The 18,965-nt window shown below is 38.9% G+C and overlaps 1 protein-coding gene across 1 annotated transcript in view; it reads right to left on the bottom strand.

Moving 5' to 3' along the window:
- Window positions 1-18,965, bottom strand: part of grik2 (glutamate receptor, ionotropic, kainate 2) — a 190,678-nt gene that overhangs the window by 128,429 nt on the left and 43,284 nt on the right. The window contains exons 2-3 of the mRNA XM_076148425.1: window positions 9,830-9,997; window positions 6,931-7,191 (exon numbers count right to left, since the gene is read on the bottom strand). Coding sequence (XP_076004540.1) covers window positions 6,931-7,191; window positions 9,830-9,997 — 429 coding nt within the window. The remainder of the gene's footprint in view (window positions 1-6,930; window positions 7,192-9,829; window positions 9,998-18,965) is intronic.

Below are 18,965 nucleotides of genomic sequence, written 5' to 3' on the forward strand. Positions count from 1 at the left end.
ATTTTCATCCACTTTTCCAAATCGATGTTGGGAAGCGGCACCTCAACTCAAAGGCTCAATTCTCCCAGCCTCATAGCCTGCTTGCAGTGTGGTGTACTGCCCATTGAAGACTCTTCTTTATATAATTGCATAAAACTTTATATAATTGCATAAAACGGAGAGACAACAAAGGAGAGAATAATTTCACAGTGTTGGACATGTCTCTAAAGTAATTGCTGCTGGATGTAATTTTTTTAATAAAATTTTATACATTTTCCGGGTTGATTTCTGGCAACGGAGCTACTAACTCATTAGCTGTGGGGGAAGGGCTTCATTCTTCCAGCTTTGTCTGGGTCAGCACTCAGTCATCCACCCTGGATGAAACCATTTTACAATGACCCTGGCTGAAAAATATCTCTCTAACTTTATAAGGAAAGGCAAAAAACACAACATGGATGCTGAAAATGTAGTCACTTCTATAATATTTATTCATCCTAATAAGGTCTGATTTTACTGTGAAAAACTGTTTTTATCAAGGTTTTTTTCCCATTTTTTTTAACCATGACCTTCTCAGGTCAGGTCTTGAGGTTGGTAATGATGTCCTGCATATGTTTGAGCGGTTGGGATTAGCTGGGGGCCTCTTGTTTGCCACAGCTCAGGGCCTCATAATTTGTCAATTTCAACCTGGAGGGGATACAGCCTCTGTATTGTCAATGGTGCAGCCCTGTGGTGTTATATATCAGTTCGCCAGTAAATTCTTGACTGCTTAAAGCTGAGACTGATTAATTAATGCACTTTAGAATGGCATCTGCCACAACACATGTTGTCTTAACACCTTGTCAGGCTTCCATGCAGATGCTGTTTTCATTACTGCTCTGTCACCATCAACACCAAATGCCAGCTTAAAGACAAACTGCAAACACATACAAGGAAATGTTTGTTTTATCATTTAAGACCAATTTGTGAGTCTCTGTGAGCCATTGGAAGAAAGCCTTAGATGATATTGCATATTTGGCAGCCAGGAGTTTTCCTTGAGCTAAAGCATGGCAATTTGAAGGGGTAATAATGGGTCTAGTGAAACTTAATAACATGTATAAATAAATAAATTCTGAGACTCACTGTGTATACCCCTAAACTCTAAATCAAGTAGTTTTGGGAGCATCTGCAATTTTATTGAGTTTTCTTTTCTTTCTTTTTTTTACCTTTACTTCACTACATTTCCAATTTTGAAACACTGCAACTACTTGCAACAAAATTAATTCTATAAAAAAGTAACAGCGTTCGTTTTGAATTCTCCATATTCAGGCACTACATACTGGAATATTTGTGTGGTATCCATTATGACGTCAATGAAGACACAAAGACAGGACAGGACAGAGGTTTGTACAATATTGCCCTGTGGTTATTATTATTTAACCCTGAACATGGATAGTGTGATGCGGCCACATGTGAACCAAATGTGGTAAATTCAACATATTAGCCCCACCCCTCATTTCATCTCAAAGTATATTTCAGTAGTTCATGTAGTTCATCATCCTCAGTGAACCTTTCCAGTGATTGTGTTGTATTTAACACCAGTGGATTTTGTTGGTTCTTGTGGGGAGATGAGTTGTTGTGCTGTTTTATTAGTCTTTCTGACTTGCACACAACCAATCAATCAGTAGAAATTAGACAGTTTGAGTTGTTATTTGTCTAGTCACATACTTGATCAACTTCCCATTATTATTACATTACATTACATTACGATCATTTGGCAGACGCTTTTATCCAAAGCGACTTACATTACATTTATTACCACCCTTCGCAGAGGGGGGAGCAATTGAGGGTTCGGTGCCTTGCTCAGGGGCACCTCGGCAGGGACTCGAACCGGCAACCCTCCGGTTCTTAAGCAGAAGCTCTACCCACTCGACTACTGCCTCCCTATATCAATATTTCCCTATATTATTTAACTGCAGTCTGCTGTATCATCTGCCAATCAGAGACAGACTTCGAACAATGCGGCATGTCTGTCTGATAACAGACTTTCTGCTTTCTAAATCTCCAGAACAGATAAACAGACAGCTTTAGGCAATCCTTGCATATGGCAAACAAAATGGAATTGTGGGTCATGCAAGGATCAAGGAGCAAATAAGAACAGTAGAATAAGAGCTTTAGAATGCATCTAAACTGAGATATGGTTACTTCTTGGGTAGAATAATGCAGAGTTACAATGAGAAAAAGATAAAGGACAACTCAGAGACCAGCTCCAACAGCGGCTGTTGATGTCACTCTTGTAATTGTGACTATTTGATGCATGAGACAGTGCTGCTGTTGGGCCTTTAACACATAGGCTATATCATAATGTAGCCCAGTGGTTCCAAAGTGGGGGGCCCATCCCCTAGGGGGGGACGCAGAGCTATTGCAGGGGGGGTGTTGCGCGTTACCGCCTCAGATAAATGAACAAGGCGATACTTCGTCTTGCTGCAGGAGAATGAGCGTCCAGATGACATTACTGCTCCATGTATTTGTATCCTCTGTTATCAGGTTTGTCTGTTTGTTTTTACCGCAACTCTTTGGCATGGTTGTCATTTTATATCATCCCGTATTGTTTTATATCGTCTGCCCCCCTGATGGGGGGTAAAGAGAGAGACGTATGGGGGGGGCCTGAAAAGTTTTGGACCCACTGATATAGCCTATTTCTCAAAAACTAAGACATCAAACTAAATGTCATTCATCAAAATCTAAGACATCAAACTAAATGTCAGTCATCATTCATGTGAATCTTTAGATTTTTTGACTTTTGATTTAATCAAATTTGGTTACCTTTGAAATATCTTACAGAGAGCCAGAGAGATAGGTGAAAACTTTATGGAGTGACCTAATTACTGGATTGTTGCAGTTCAGCAATGTTACAATGTTTTAGATATTGTGGGTGATTTCAGAAATTAAATCAAAGAGACTGATTTGACAGTCACGTTTAAATGTTCCACTCAAAATTACAAAAAACAAACCCACAGAGCAGCTCAAATATTTCCGCTGCCATTAGCATTCCAGAAGGGAGAAAGTGGGATTATCTCGGTGGATTGTGAAGAACCAGTATGCCAATGTTAACAGCATGTTGAGTGGCTGTGAAGTCTATGAAGTCACACAAGCTCTCTCTCAAACAAACACATACACACCTGCAAAGTTGGTAATGCTGACATGGTCTGATTGCATTCTGATTGCATGTTTGTCTTGTATTATTAGCACGTGTTTATTCTTAAAACACAATTTATAAAGAATGGCGTAAAATATTAGCTTTTTATATACAGGTCCCAGGCTCTCATTTCATCCAAAGGAGTTCACTGAAGCACCCACAAAAGCAGGATTTGCATTCTGCATACACCAGGAGGATTGATTAATCTACAGAGGGAAGCAACACAAAATTTCTATTTATTGTAGTTTTCTATAAACTATTTTGATTGTTGTGACAAGAATGAGCTAATATGAACCTCTTTTCAGGGTCAGCCTCAGGATGAGGCACAGCTGAAGGACCACCATCCTCCCAGCAGAAAATCATCTATATCCCCCAAAGGTTCCACAATTGACAATGGATATTCTAGTCCCTATTGTACAAATTATATTGATAAGGTGAACCCTGACCAAAAAATAAAACAATGAACCATATTCAGTACTCCACAATTTCTATTTTTGAAACTCTTGAAATCTTTTCTCCAAGCCTTTTCTTCATGCCAAAAACTTTGCACTCAAATACATATATTTATGACTACCAACTGGTAGGCAAAATTACTATGTCAGAATATCTAACTTCAGTCTAGTTTTGAAAGTGAAACTGCTACGGATAACAAGCAGTTGTTCAGCAGCTGCAACTGTTAATGACACAACTAATGCATGTCTAAAAAGAAATGAGGATTTTGTTGTTTCTCTCAGGCAGGGCCAAGGTTTGATTTTAGTCTACTAATGTTTGTGTGTCAGTGCCGAGGAGGAGGAGGTGGGTCTGGTTTTCTGCCTGGGAATTGTGTCCCTTGGAGCAGCCCCTGGCTGGCAGGCTTGGAACCTTGTTTTCTTAATAAGTAATGACTTAAAATGAATGACTGACTGATGAATGATGAATGATGGTTTATAAAAGTAAAGTGTGGGGGCTTTGAACATAGTCTGTGCCATTGAGACATCCAGTTAAATATCTTTGTTAGTGATTAGTCATGAAGTCATCAAATCTATCAGTAACCTTGTCTACATTTTTCATATTACAAGTTGAACAATGATTGAAGTAGTCAGGTAATCAAAACATTTCAAAGTCTGTAATTTTGTCACATTTACTGACACCTTCCTCCAAAGCCTGCATCTCTTTCAGTCTGCCCAGTTTTGCTGTCTGTTTTGTGTCTTAACTGTCATCTTCAGGTAGATAAGTCACAGGACCAACTGGGAGTTGACCAAATTTGGCACCTGTTAGGGGTCCCTCTCAACTCATATTAGCATCAAGGTTTTGGATGTGAGCTGTGGTGGGTTGTCAAGAAACTGGGGATATGTCAGTATCTGTGTATGTGAGTGTATTTGTGTGCATGTGGCACACCGTCCATTTTACATTTGAGGTGACCTGTTGCAGCATGATCTCATTTCCCAACCAGCCCATAACCTCCGGGAATTACCACGATTCCCCCAATTTGCCATTCCTTATTCTCTGCAAGTGGAATGAGTATGGGTCAGCGACACCAGCCAACTTAACTTAACTGTCACAGCAACAATTCTAACTAACGTTGGTTGTTCAAGAAAGTGATTTTCTGCTCAGACATGCCTTTCCAATTTGACGCTTAACTGAATTGAACGATTAGTGGGAAGCCAGTGTTTTATTGTATAGAAGCCCATTCTGGGTAAGTGGTATGGATATTATAGTTTATTGGAGGAGTTGTAACACATGCTGTTGCCAGCTCAGTTTTGCCTTGATTAAGGTGAAGTGTTATGGTTATTGATATGCTTGTTTGCTCTATATCTATTTATATATTACATTCCAAAAAAGAAAAAGGGCTTTAGAACCACGGACAACGTTTGTATGTGTATATGTGTTTTTGTGTCCGCACAAGCAAGCAGCAACATGCTATCATATAAAAAACAAACAATGAGATCCATGTACCTTTTAATGTGATATGGAATACTGTCTGAACCTTTCAAGATTTCATTCAGATTAGATTTCCTGTTCTGTCCTTTCGCCCCCCGTGTTCCTGATCAACGTTTTCTGTCCTCACCATCAGGTCACATGTGTAAATGGTGACAATGAGGTGAAGCTGTTTGCAGGTTGAGCAAGGATCTCATTTCCTATCTCGAAGACAGAAAATCAAGCCACTATTAACCCCATAGTGAACCAGCTATGTCCACTTTACAACTTAATTAACAGAGGTGGTGGGATCAACGATAATCAATTCCTCCTAAAGCTGCCTACAAGACCTGCTGGGCAAGAACCCACACATATGCACACATGAACACACACACACACACACACTAGCCATATGAGAAATCCCACCATAATTTTAAGTCTGATGCAATATATCTGAAATTACCTGTAAAACTGTGTATGTTGCAATGCTATTTTTACCTGTAGTCTGACATTGTTGCAGCACTTCACTGTTTAAAATTACATCATCTCAACCAGAGACTAGCACTGCAGTAAATATATACAGTACAGTACTGTGATTATGGTGAAAATACTGATTAACTGTAACTGTAATGCTGTCAGTGAACACATTGCCTAGTGATCCACGTAAAACTGGTTCCTAGTTGCTTGATGGTTTGGTAGGTTTTGCAACCCCAAACCCTGGCATACGGTCCTTGTTACCAGTCTGCTTGCTGATTTGCTACCCAAAGCCCTGGAAAAATAAAAATCTTTGAAAAGACCTGCTTTTCTGGGAAACAAGATTTTTGTGCTGCAACCCCAGAAACTAACTGAGGTCCATGAATTTTTGAACATAGTCTGTGCCATTGAGACACCCTCCATTTAAATATCTTTGATGAAGTAATCAAAACTCAATCAGTAGCCTTCTCTCCATTTTTCATATTTCAAGTTGAACAATGATTGAAGTAATAACATAATCAAAACATTTCATAGCAAACAAGTCTGTTAATTTGTCACATTTACTGACATCTTTCTCCAAAGCTCTATCTTCTTAAGTCTGCCCCTTTGTTGTTGTCTGTCTTCTGCCTTAACTGTCATCTTATGGTAGATAAGTCACAGGACCAACTTGGAGTTGACCAAATTTTGCTCTCATCCCATATCAGTATCAAGGTGAGCTGTGGCGGGTTTTCAGAGAACTGCGGCCAGACTGCTTTTCTATGATAAATTAGCTTACATTTTCAACACCATGGTTGAGAAACGTACAGTTGTTGAAAGCGTGACACGACCAATATAACAATGGGATATATTTTCTCATGTCCAAAGTATTGTTAGTGAATCTAAAATGTTTCAGTGTGTGCATGTGAATCTATGACATGCACAACATACTGCAGACAATATATGTATGTGTACGTATCATCAGTTTCAATGTGTGCATTTTTGTTCAATCACAACAACCGCTGCCTTATACTAGGAGGTGGGAAATTTTACAACTTGGGAATTGTAATATTTAGCTGTCTCTCTTCCTCTTCCATTCCATCCTTGTTAAATGTGTGCAGTTTTATTGGACAACTATTTATTTACTTATATTTATTCAGTCATATTTGAGTCACTGTACCGTGCTATACACAATTGGCATTGTTGTAACAAAAATAACATAAGTCCAACACTCTCTGACACATCACAATTACATTTCTTACAGTTCTTTTATTTACTAAGAATAGCATTTCTTCCATTTAGTTGGTATTTATATAGACTGATGACAATGGTGATGGATATGTCAGCCTCACTGTTGATTGACAAGTCAAACAATACAATTGTAAATGGAGGTGGATGATCAGTGAATTTAAAGGAAGTGCTTGTGGTCTTACCCGTGCTGTCATCATAAACTACAGTGACCGTCTTCCACTTGAAAAAGTGGACCAGGTCCAGGATGGCCCGGCTGAGAGAGGAGAAATCAGGATAGAGGCTGACGTAAAAGACATCTCTGTTGTCCGACACTTGATGCTTCCACTTGGTTTGGATGTGAGGGACCCCCAATGCATTGCAAATGGACTGGACTGCATTGGCTGAAGAACTGTGAGAAGGACCAAAGATGGCAGCCACCCCCAGAGAGAGCTGGTCACAGGCTAGAGAAGACAAACATTTGACTAGTTACCTTGTTTGTCTGAACTGTAGCATTATTTATGCTCACTAGAAAAAAACACAACAGAAAATGATTTGTCAGATGAATGAAACATTCACTTTGCAGAAAAAAAATACCATTGCATTGAAATTTCAATCAAAGTCCATTTTAATCTTTTCAAGGCCTGTGTCAGAGTTATATACGACTAAAAAAGTTGATAAAATATGTTTTCTTTCATCAAATGGTCTGACATTTATAGGGGTTGTTTGACACAATGCTCTTCATGATTAGAAGTCATTTGATTGAATTTTGGATGTTTTATTGAACTCCTTTGCTCCTAGGGTCAAAATGGCCCCGAAGCACAAAGTGGTATAATGGGGCAAATTGTCACACCATACTGCTTTCCAACGCATCTTTGATATGTGTTGTCAAGCAATGGTTATCTAATAATGGGACAACAAGAGGTATGAGCAGCATGCGATGCCAGGTCCATGGTACATGCAGGGATTTAGGGCGGCAGAAGCCCAAATCCCTGCCTTTCTTTACCAACTTTTATGTAAACAAGCTCTATTGGACCTAAATTCTAAAATTAAGTGAAGTTTTTGTGGTAATGGCTTGGACTGGAGTTAGACCATCAAAAATTCAAGAACAGCACCCTCACTATACTTTGACTTATTCCACTCTGGTACATGTCAAATAGTAAAGATCATATCCATTTTTTTTTTTTTTATTATTATTTTATTTTTTAAACCCAAAAATAGGGTATACTTTATATAAACAAGGCTTTTTGGTCCTAAATTCCAAAATGAATGGAAAAATGTGTGGTGATGCGTTGGACTGGAGTCAGACTAAAGGTGTGGCACACAATTAATTGAAAATTTACACTATATGCTTTAAATAACAGTCAAACAATTTGGGGTCAATTTGACCCCAGAGAACAATAGGTGTATGTAGAATAGGAGAATAGGACATTACGAGGGTTAAATGTTGTTGTGTTTATTCATTACACTGTGTTCTTTTAAATTAACAAAACAAAATCACACTGGTGTGTTTGCAGGGATTTAATGTCTATGAAATAATTTTGGCATATGAATAACACCAACGGTATACTGTAAGTCACATTAAAAATTTAATCAGGGCATTCTTCTGTCGTACTGATTTTGGTAAGATTGCAGGCAGGTGCTGGTTTTAAAGGGAGGGATAGGAGACATTGAAAATTTTAATTCCAAAAAAGCTGAACAGCCAGCGATCCTGGCAACAAGACCGCGCCCACGCATCTCAACTCTGAACACCAATAACTCTGCCCTTCTTTTCTTTTGACTTAAGCAGTCCTATTTCAGTTGCCAATTCTAAAAAATTGCCAGCTTTAAAAGTAAAACCGTGCACTTTGTCTTAGACCTCCCATGTGCCGGTTAGAACCAGCCGCAGCCTGTATTTTTACCCAGTCTGCCATATCCTTTATAGCAGAAATAAGTAGCAGCGCAAATTCTGAAGCGCCCCCCACCCCCTCAACAAAAGTTGTGTTCAATAATTTAGTATGGTCCCTGAGGACTGATGGCAAAATCAAAATGGCCCGTGATAGGAAAAAGGTTCCCCACCCCTGCTTTATAGTAATGTATGAATATCTGTGTGGTACCAGTCCACATTAGTGTGGTGACATTTGAATGGAACTCAACATGCAAAACAATATCTCCATTAAATTGCTTGAATAGACTTGTATCATTTATTATAACTGGATTTCTAGCCTATAAAACCAGTAGAAGCACTTTGCGCTGGGTTCCTCACATGAAATGAGCAAAATATACAAAGGAGTAATATGTGTCACTATTTAGTTCCGACAGTGCTCAGCCACTGAAGAAAATTGTCCATTGCAGCTCTCTCTGCCATGAATGAATATTGATACACAATTGTTCCACATTAGCAATTTATGCTGAATGGCAGTGTTCACTGTTAATGCAGGAAACGGGTCCAGGAACATTTCATGCAGTGTAAAGTAAATAAGCCAAAAAAAAGTGTATTCTTTCAGCAAATTACTTAATTATCTGTATACTGTTAGATTCATTTAAATAACAGTGTGTTTGCCTGATAGTGTCTGGTGTTCCTTAAACAAATAATGCAGTGAATAGGATTGATTAGCTTGCTTTCATGAAATTGCACTGAGAGCATATACAAATAATAGCACATATTTTTATTTGCTGAACTGTACAGTCTAATCACCTGATTTGATATGAGGCAGTTGGCTAAATCACAGAGACAGGATATAATGGCCTGTAATTGATAAGAGACTTGAAATGTCAGCCTGATGCACACACAAAACTGATTATAGCGCTTTATTGGCTGTCTCAGGGGGCCAAACAGGTCTTTGAATTACTGCCGCTGAGTCATTACCTGGAACCAATCAATTCTGTGTGTTTACGTTTCAAGTGCTAAACCATTTCTCCCTCGCCTGATTATAATTGTCACAATATAAGCCACCGCAGCACACGGCCCACTAACATAGAACACATTTAGCAAAATATCGATGGCATACTTTATGCATACAGACATAACACACAGACACACACACAGAGACACACACACACGCACACAAAACAACCATGTCAACAATCACAACAAATAGTGCAATCACAAACAGCTCATACCTTTCCTGGAGGCTTCAAAGCTGTCGTAGATGTTTATCCTTTGGATGTCGTAAGTGAGTGTGGTGTTTGGCAGTAGAGTTCTGTTTCTGTTGATTGTGTTTAAAGCAAATTTAAAGGCTAGTTCTTCAGCACCTGATGGGCCACTTTCAATGGACTCAAATATCCCCCCTGTCAAACAAAGACAAAGAGAGCAATTATTTAGCTAATGTTCAAAATTCAAACAAACGCTTGATCAGAATTAAACTGGTACAATCTGTTCCAATCTGTTATTTACAATTATCCAATTATCAGCCTCTCCTGCGGCAGTCTGAGGAAGGTCAGCTGAAGAATAACTTTCCAATATCGTCATGCTGGAAAGAAATCACTGGAATTAACTAAGGAAATTCCTGCTCATTGCATATTTCTCATTTTCATACCTTTACAGTGTAAGGGAGTCACAATGCCCATATCATTAATTGTAAGAGGATTGTAGTGCTAAGATGATTGTCAAGGCAATGCAGCGATGTTCTAACTAAACACTGGGACGCAATTTGATTCATATTTGTGCTTCGATTTCCCCAACAAACTAAACAAACGCAGGTTAGATGTACTACTAGTGTTACTTATTTTGGCTGACGCAGCGCAAACTGACCTGCGCCCCCCCATATATGTGTCCTTTTGGAAGTATGATCAGGGCAAAAGATGATGGAGAATCTCTTATATATGGCATTCTCTTTATCCATCAAAGCATCTATCCATTCTCTACCTCTTCTCCTGTGCATGGTGGTGGGGGGATGGAGCCTATCCCAGTTGGCAAGTTTGAGTTAAGTAAAGAATGTTCACCTAGGAAGATGCAACTCTCTCCACTGATTGTCTTTTATGGGTGCATCTTTCTCAGGGGACTATTAGGAAAAAAGTTATGTTTCCTACTTTTGGAGAAGTAAACCAAGGGTCTTCTGTTAACTCCTTTGGTACTATACTGTGACGAACATGCTGATTTAGGCGTGTCTATAGTAGATGCTGGCTTTGCAAAGTCAGAACTACTTTCTGACAGCCTGATGCCTACCTCATTTATTTTGTCCTTATTTAGATTACGTCACAATCTCAAGTGTCACTACTACACTACTACAATGAGATTATTAGTCTGTAGCTACTATGAAAGTCTCTCTCTCTCTCTCACAAACTCCTAAACAGCTTGTCAGAGAACTACAATTAGCATTTTACAAGGAGAGATAAGGTAGCTGTGTCCAACCATTGTGCACCAGCACAAAATATTACATAACCTGTGGTGTCACAAGGAAAATTGGTTTGATTGCACTGGGTGTGAGAACAGTTGACCCATGCAACCGCAGTCATTGTCTAATCGCTATCAGAATTAATATGCCAAAGAAGTTTAACATGTCAACATTAAACTGCATATGCTCAGGGGTTCAGCCAAATAAGATTTTTATATCCTGCCACAGTAAATGAATCAAATATGGGCCATATGAACATAAACTTGATCCAGAACGCATCAGATAACAATGATGAATGTGTTGCAGTGCGCAGCACAGTCTACTCTTCAGAAAGCTGGGAAAATGTGTTTAAAAGTACAGGCCTCCTCAGCTACTGCCCTCCAGTGAATACTTCTGACAGGCAGCAAATGAATGGACAGAGAGGAAGCCGGGAAAGTTGGGGGTGCGGGTTAGGTTCTTAGATCAATGCACTCTGATTGGCCAGCAAATCAATCAATCAAGCCCTTGGGGAGCATTGGAGAGCAACTGTGAGAGATTGAAGTGTTTTGTTTGGGTTAGCCCTTTGGCCTGGCCCTGCTGGCTCACTGTCAGACAGTCTCCATGCTTTATTTACTCCAACTACAAGCAATACACTGTAGGACCCACTTAAAGTCTAGACATAATCCATACACACCACACTGCACATGTATGGCAACTACTTTCTGTCACGAGAAATTTCCACTGGAAAAGGCTAATCAATGTTGCCTTTCGGCGATTTCATCTGTGGACAAAGTAGAATTAACAATGCACGGTTTTCTTTGTATGCTGAACCTTAAAACAACTTAACAGAGAGCCCACCAGCAGCAGTACTGAGATGTTTGTGCTTTCATTAGCATTCATCTCATGGGATACCCCTATTTTGCATGCCATAATGAGTTTGAAGGAATTAATAAGCACCAGTTAAGCAGGATGTACTATAATTGGAAAGCTGAGTGTTTGGAATGGGGCTGTTCACACACAAGGAGCACCTTTTCCTGCTGGGAAGCTCTGTGGTTCTCTGTGGTTGAAGCAAATCTGTGAATTTGGGGATGAACCATTTGAAATCTGTGCTGGAAATGATACTGTCTGCATTTTTATATGAATACACATGAACTTAGTATATAGAGAGTGGATGGATGAACTTCCACAGGAAATAGTATCTTACATAAACACCAATAACAGACATGTAGAACCCAGTACTCAAATGCCTGAGGTTGCAATGAAATGACTGATATATGTAAAAAATTTAGTTTTCAACAAGAACCTAGATTTTTTATAGCTATCTATTGCAACAATGTCTTCCTCCAGGCTCCAAGATGTCACAATCACTGACACTTCATCTTGCCATTTGATCTCATGAACCACTCAATGATTTTTGCATTGTGTAGAGACACTTTGCTCTGTTGTCTTCCTCACATTCATAGTCATATCAGAAACAGTACAGTAGCTGATCCTCATTAGGGTTAGTATTGAATGGAATGTATTCTTCTGTTGTAAAAAGTAGTCTTGGTTTCAATTTCCAAGATTTTTCCAGTTGAAAAAATATTGAACTAATAAATGTCCATTGTGTTGAAGCATTTCAAGTTCTTTAAGTTGATTCAACTTGTGAACTTTAGTTGTTTTGACTTAATTGTCTCAGCTAAAACAATAAATAATTTCTCGATGTTCATGAAAGAAAATCTGCTCTATTAACTCAAGTAAAAGTAAATTCCTGCTTCATTCCAACTAACCATTTAAAGTGAAAAAAATTGATAATTGATATAATTGATATTTTAAGTGGACTTATATTTTTATTTTTTCAACATACACTATGGCCAAAAAAATAGCAAAAACGGTTCATTGTACCGCTATAACTCACGGGACATTTAATTTCCTTGTTTCCCAATGGTTTTGTTTTAAAACTAGTGATAACAAACCAGTTGAATGACAGACAGCGGTACTTAACTTACAGATAGAAGAATGACAATGTATGATTTTAAGTTCTTGTTTTTCCAAAACTTAGAGAGTTGAGTGCAATATCCAAAACTTGCCAGGGTTCAGTGCAATGTAAAACTTTCACAGCTGACCAAATCTGCTTATGAAAGGTAACTGGCTTCAAGATAAATACTCAGTGTTTCACAGCAAAATACGAAACAAATCACCATTGAGTTTAAGAGACAGCCCCACAAGGCCACACAAGCACCTTATGTTGTGCTGTGATTGGTTTGCTGGCGTAATGTTAGACATAAAGATGACGTCTGTACTCCTCTGAACCTTCAAGTGAGTGAGTTCATGAGCAAGCCGTCAGCCTAATCCTCCCCCATGAAGTGAATAAACGGCCTATCTAATCCTACCTCACTGGGCTATGACTAAATTCAGGGTCTGCAAAATAATAGGCTGAGCTTTCCCCACCATCCCTGACAGGCCCCAGCAAACACCAGGCACCATCCATCTCAATTTACTCTGTCTCAAAAAAAAAGCACAGAAATTAATTGTAAATCCTGCTACAGCTTGTCATTTCTGAATGCTGAAAATTATTTATGACACAAAAAAACAAGGTAGCTACCAAGGCACCTCCCCAACTTCAGCCCTCAATTCCTATCCACTGCTGACAGTTTGATGGTGATCATTGTCAGGATATCAGTGCAGCAGAACGGGAAGCACACCATGACAAGCTTTGATCTCCATGTTCCATCTTTATCACGGCTGAGGCTCTGATGCAGCACACAAGGCTTGGTGGGGAGGGGAAGAAGGCATATGGTGGCAGCAAAAAACATTTAAAAGGAGTGGGTCATGCCTGACAGATAAGGGAATATTATGGACAACAATGCAGTATAAAGGGGAACCAGTAGCCAAGTCATAAAGAAGAAGAATTAAAGCTACAATCTGGATATTGGAAAATATGGATGGATAACACAGGGAACTTACAGTTATGTTGCATATAATGATGGACAAGTAAAGGCATTCTGGAGGCAGGCACATTACATTCCTTTAAAGTGAGGCACACTGAAAAGCAATACTGATTCTGATCACACTCAGGCCATTTACACCTTGCAATGTGTGTTGTCGTTATCCAAATGACGAGATCACTACTTGTGAACCAAGTCACTGATGTTTAGTTGGATACAAATATGTTAACTTGTGTCTCAGAAAGTGTTTCACAACACAGCATTTTTTCATGGATCACTATCCTATAGTTACTCCCTGATACTTTCTCACATCAGTTTGGAGCTTGTGTGCCCAATATCATATGAAAGAGGCTGAGAGAATGTTTTAAGGAAAAATAGTACTCAAAGATTGGGATCAAAATAATCCTATGTTTGCACTGTAGAAGAAATGGCAACACGGCTCAATAGTGGTCCATAGAAAGGCCCTCAAAGCTCAGATCCACGTATGTGATTTTTAACCAACTCTGTCAATGAATTGTATATGATCACATAATTAGACAATTTTTACAACATAATAGCACCAATGTTACCAAAAACCATCAATGGCAGCTACATTTTGGCTATCAAATATGTAGCAGTAACCAGCCAAACAAATCTTATAATGTGCCCAATTTGTCCCTATAATGTTTATCCAGCACTGACTTATTTTTGTTTATAACAACATAATATAGAACTGGATAATGTGAATGAAGGGGCCATGTAGTGGTGAAATATGTTCTACCTAATCCTATTGTGAACTGAACTTTTAGGAATATCTATGCAAAAAGACAATTACATTTTTAAAACACTCTCTAAATGACTCAACATAACATTATAGGAGAGAATAACGCATTTTTAATTCTGTTGACTGGAGCAGGTTGAGGAGTTTTGACTGAAGGTGGCTACATTTTACATTTTTAGCTGTGACAAAAGCTTCACGCTATCAAAGGCTTATGATAAAGGTTATTGAAGTAACATTAGTAACGGTTAAATACTGAAAGTTCAGCAATGCCTGTCTGTCAAATGAACATTATTTCTCATAACATAATAGGCTGCTGTGCTTAGTTACTTTGTATATTATTTAATGAGATCACAATCCTATACATCCCATTTCCAATAGAGGCATTTCTGGCCTTTAAACAAATGTATATATGTTGGTAACGCGAGTGTGGATAATGTAACATGATCTTCATGCAATTTATGATTTATAAATCCAGATGTACAGGATTTTGTGGTAAGGATCATCTTTGGACCTTTATAATTTGCCCTCAGCAGTAGTATAACATATGGAACGAGCACTGTGTTCACTATGATTATTATTCAACGCTCTGTTTGTGACAGTTTGTACCTTTTCAATACAAGATCAACAGTAAAAGGCTTTCTATACTGGGGGGAACTGTCTGCAGCAGTTGAGGGAGGTTTTTAAGGAACAGATTGAAGATGCTTTAACACAGCGTGCCACTTGAGAATTGGTTGTTGAATTTATTCAGGACTTTCTTGCTCTTACACACAAACACACGTTCACTCTTCTTTCTTTTCTATTTTTCTAGCCCTGTTCCTTTACTTTCCTTACCTCTTTCTATCTCTTATTTTGTAGGTTTTATCTGAGCAGATTATTGCAATAGAAATGACTTTATAATGTGTAATTTTCCTCACTTTCACATAATAGGAAACCTTGGGAGTACTCTCCTCAACACGTTCACAAATGTCACTGCTTCTTCGCCATTGTCAAGCACTCCCAGAGACACAAAATGTCAGCCTCTCTCCCCAGCATTGCACCCTGTGTGAACTACTCACATCTGGAAATGTCAATGATTCCCACAGCAAAACCTCAACAGCAGGAAATGCATTCTTAGAAGTCAGATAGTACAGCACAATTCACTGTAAAGAGCTAGGGTGGAGTCCATATGCCTAAATTGGAGCTTGAAAGCCGTCCCTCATGCAAAACCTGGGATTTATAAAATTTCCACATTTGTTGGGGTATAAGTATGCACGTTTTGGAGAAAGTAGGCAGTGGTAACTTAATTATCTTTTTCACTATTTAAAAATCTTGTTTTGATACGATATGGAATGCAGAATAAAATATGCCTTTTAAATAAAATTTGCTAGAGGTAAAAAGATTAAGCGACACCGTGAGTTTGATGACACTATTGACACAAAAGCATATTTGCATGTGTGTGTGCATTTGTGCGTTTGCAAAATGATGCAGCAGAAAAAGGAAACATACAATGGAGCAGTGCATTATTTATTACATAACATTTTTGCAGCTTGCCTTCATCAAGCTGTAACAGGACAAGCTGATAATTGTCCACTGGTTCCTTCACATAATTCATTCTCTAAGGAAGATCTCCAAGTGAGTTTTGCAATCAAAATCACACACATCACAGACCACATTAAAGACAGTGTAGTGTATGTAAATTCGCTAGTTAAATGCAAGTCTGTGTAGTATTGTTAAGTACTGATTGGGGGGTTTCTATAGTTAATTGCTTTGTATTTATTTCAGGTATGCATTATTTAATCTGGCATGGTCTCAAGCACTGTTAAGGTACCAACTTTGTATCACCAGTATTGAAACCCAAACACCAACCAGGCCTATTAAGAGGATATCTCATTATGCCTCACAGTTGATCAGCTATCAGCACAATCAGCTAATTCCCTATGTGCTGAGGTTGACACTGAGCTGCTCAGAGGGGGATATGCCCCTCCATCACTCTGGGAAAAGATACCGTTAGCTAATAGCACAGGGAGTTAATCTTATTATTTCTCCCCACCCCCCACCCCCACCCCTCTCTCTCTCTCTCTCTTTCTCTCTCTCTCTCTCTCTCTCTGTGGATCTATTTGCTAAACAATGATGACGATTGCTGCAGCTTAATTCACCTGCACTGGGCGAACAGCACGTGTGCTACCTCTCTTTTTCATGAGTCATTTGGGTTTTGAACTTAGCTGAAGCGTATTGATTTTTCGTGAGTATGTGATAGTATCTGGAGAAAGGGAATAAAGTGGAAGATCAGGGTGTTAGGGTGCATTTCTTTTGAAGCAATTTTCTCTCCACCAGTGCACCAGCATTATGCCCTTTAACCCTGCCATTTTGCTATAATCTCATTCTATTTAATAAATCAGACAGGGCTCTGGTGAGATATGAGGGGGTGTCGACAGGCAAATGAACTCAAGAAAGGAAGAAACACCGGCCAACGATCACCCGTACTCAGAAACATACATGTGCTCGGTCTATCAATGATTTAGATTAACTAAGGTATACACCTACTGATGGCTCCAATGCAAAGCTGTCTATAGTCTGCCAACCATAATGGGATCAATAATGGATCTTTAATGTGCTGAATAGCGTGTCCTCAGGTCAGCTAACTCTTGCATGGCCCCTTCCTTCCTCATCCTCTTTCCTCTATTCCCATATTTACCATACATTCTCTCAGTTTGGCCCAACATGCTATTATTATTATTATGTATTAAAACATACCTAGAATTTATTGGTAAAATCTGCTCAAAGGGAAACATAAGTCCACAACAGATGCCAACTAACTGATTGCCAACTACTGATACCAGTTGGGTATGCATTGATATACTAATGGAAATAGTGTCAGTCACTGCTTATACTCTTTCAGCAGTCAGGATGAAATCATTACAGTGATCCCATGTTGAAGGTAAGTATTTTGCCAACGCATTTTTTTGCACACTACACAACACATCGATTCAAGAACACAATGTGGCATTTTGTGTTGCAACTGACTACCTCAGGAGACCCCATTGGGCACTTGTTAGATAACCATAATTTACCACTATTACCAGTTTACCAGTAGCCAATTTCGCTTTGTCACTAGTCATCACCTCAAATATTAGAGGTGGACCACATACAAAATCCTATGAAACTACTGTAGTACCAAATGTCAAGCTACTAATCACTCAATACAATCAAAACCGCTTCATAAAAACCCAAATCACCTGAATGTTCTCCATTACCACATCTACTTCACAGCTCTGATACCTCAATGGTTGATAATGTGTTGATGTGTAATCTTTCAGTTTGTGCTAGAGGTGAACATGTGGTACATAGAGAAGGAAGTAAATATCAGGAGGAAGATAGAGGAATCGCCATCTCCATGTGGACCACTTTACTCATTTGATCACCCATGGAGGTATTCTGCAGTCATTTATCATCATATTCTGGATTAATTTTCTAGTGAATTGCGGCCAAGGCCTATTTGTTATTGGAAACATTTTGAAAAGTAGAAGCAGCTAAATTGAACCTGGGGACTTTCATATGAAGATATGCAGCGTGCGTTTCCATTTTCTGCCCTCTCTACAAAATTGTTGAGGCTAGAAATGGGTGGAGAGGTGCACAACATGTTTTACAGATAATGAGAAAACAAAAGGAGAGCAAATCAAATGAACAGAAATTCTATTTCATGCAGGGAGAAAACAGCACTGTCAAGTGTGTGCTGAATTATAATACCAAGAAAAATTAATTCAGATAGTAAGAAAGCCTGGTGCAGCACGCTGATACCATGTAGAGGCAACTCTCCCCACAGCTACATTGTTCATCTGGTGCTGTACACTGTGTGGGGATGTTTATGTGTGCGCATGTGTGCGTGTATCAACAAATTATCATATATGATATATATATATATATATTTGTTTAATATATGAGATATGATCGTTGTAAGATTATAAGTGACAGTCACAGCCATTCAGGTGTACTGCGACAGTACCTGCTGTAAACGGGTACCTGCACATGGAACATTGATAGTGACAGCCCACGCAAAAAATGCATTCCATGTTTTTAAAAATCTGGTCCCAAAGAACGCAGGTGTAAAAAAAAGGCCCTATTCAGTAACTGCCACCACACCAAATAATTGTTCCCATTTTACTTCCCATTAAGCGAGCAACTCCATTTTGAGCTTCTCCAGTAATGAAATCATGCTCCTGCCTCAAGGTCACAGTGAGGTCAGCTTCCCAATCCTCAAATTCTTTATCAAAGGAAGA

Source organism: Genypterus blacodes, unplaced genomic scaffold, assembly GCF_046128005.1.
Source record: "Genypterus blacodes isolate CSIRO-AG114 ecotype Tasmania unplaced genomic scaffold, CSIRO-AGI_Gbla_v1 ptg000040l_1, whole genome shotgun sequence".
Taxonomy (NCBI): domain Eukaryota; kingdom Metazoa; phylum Chordata; class Actinopteri; order Ophidiiformes; family Ophidiidae; genus Genypterus; species Genypterus blacodes.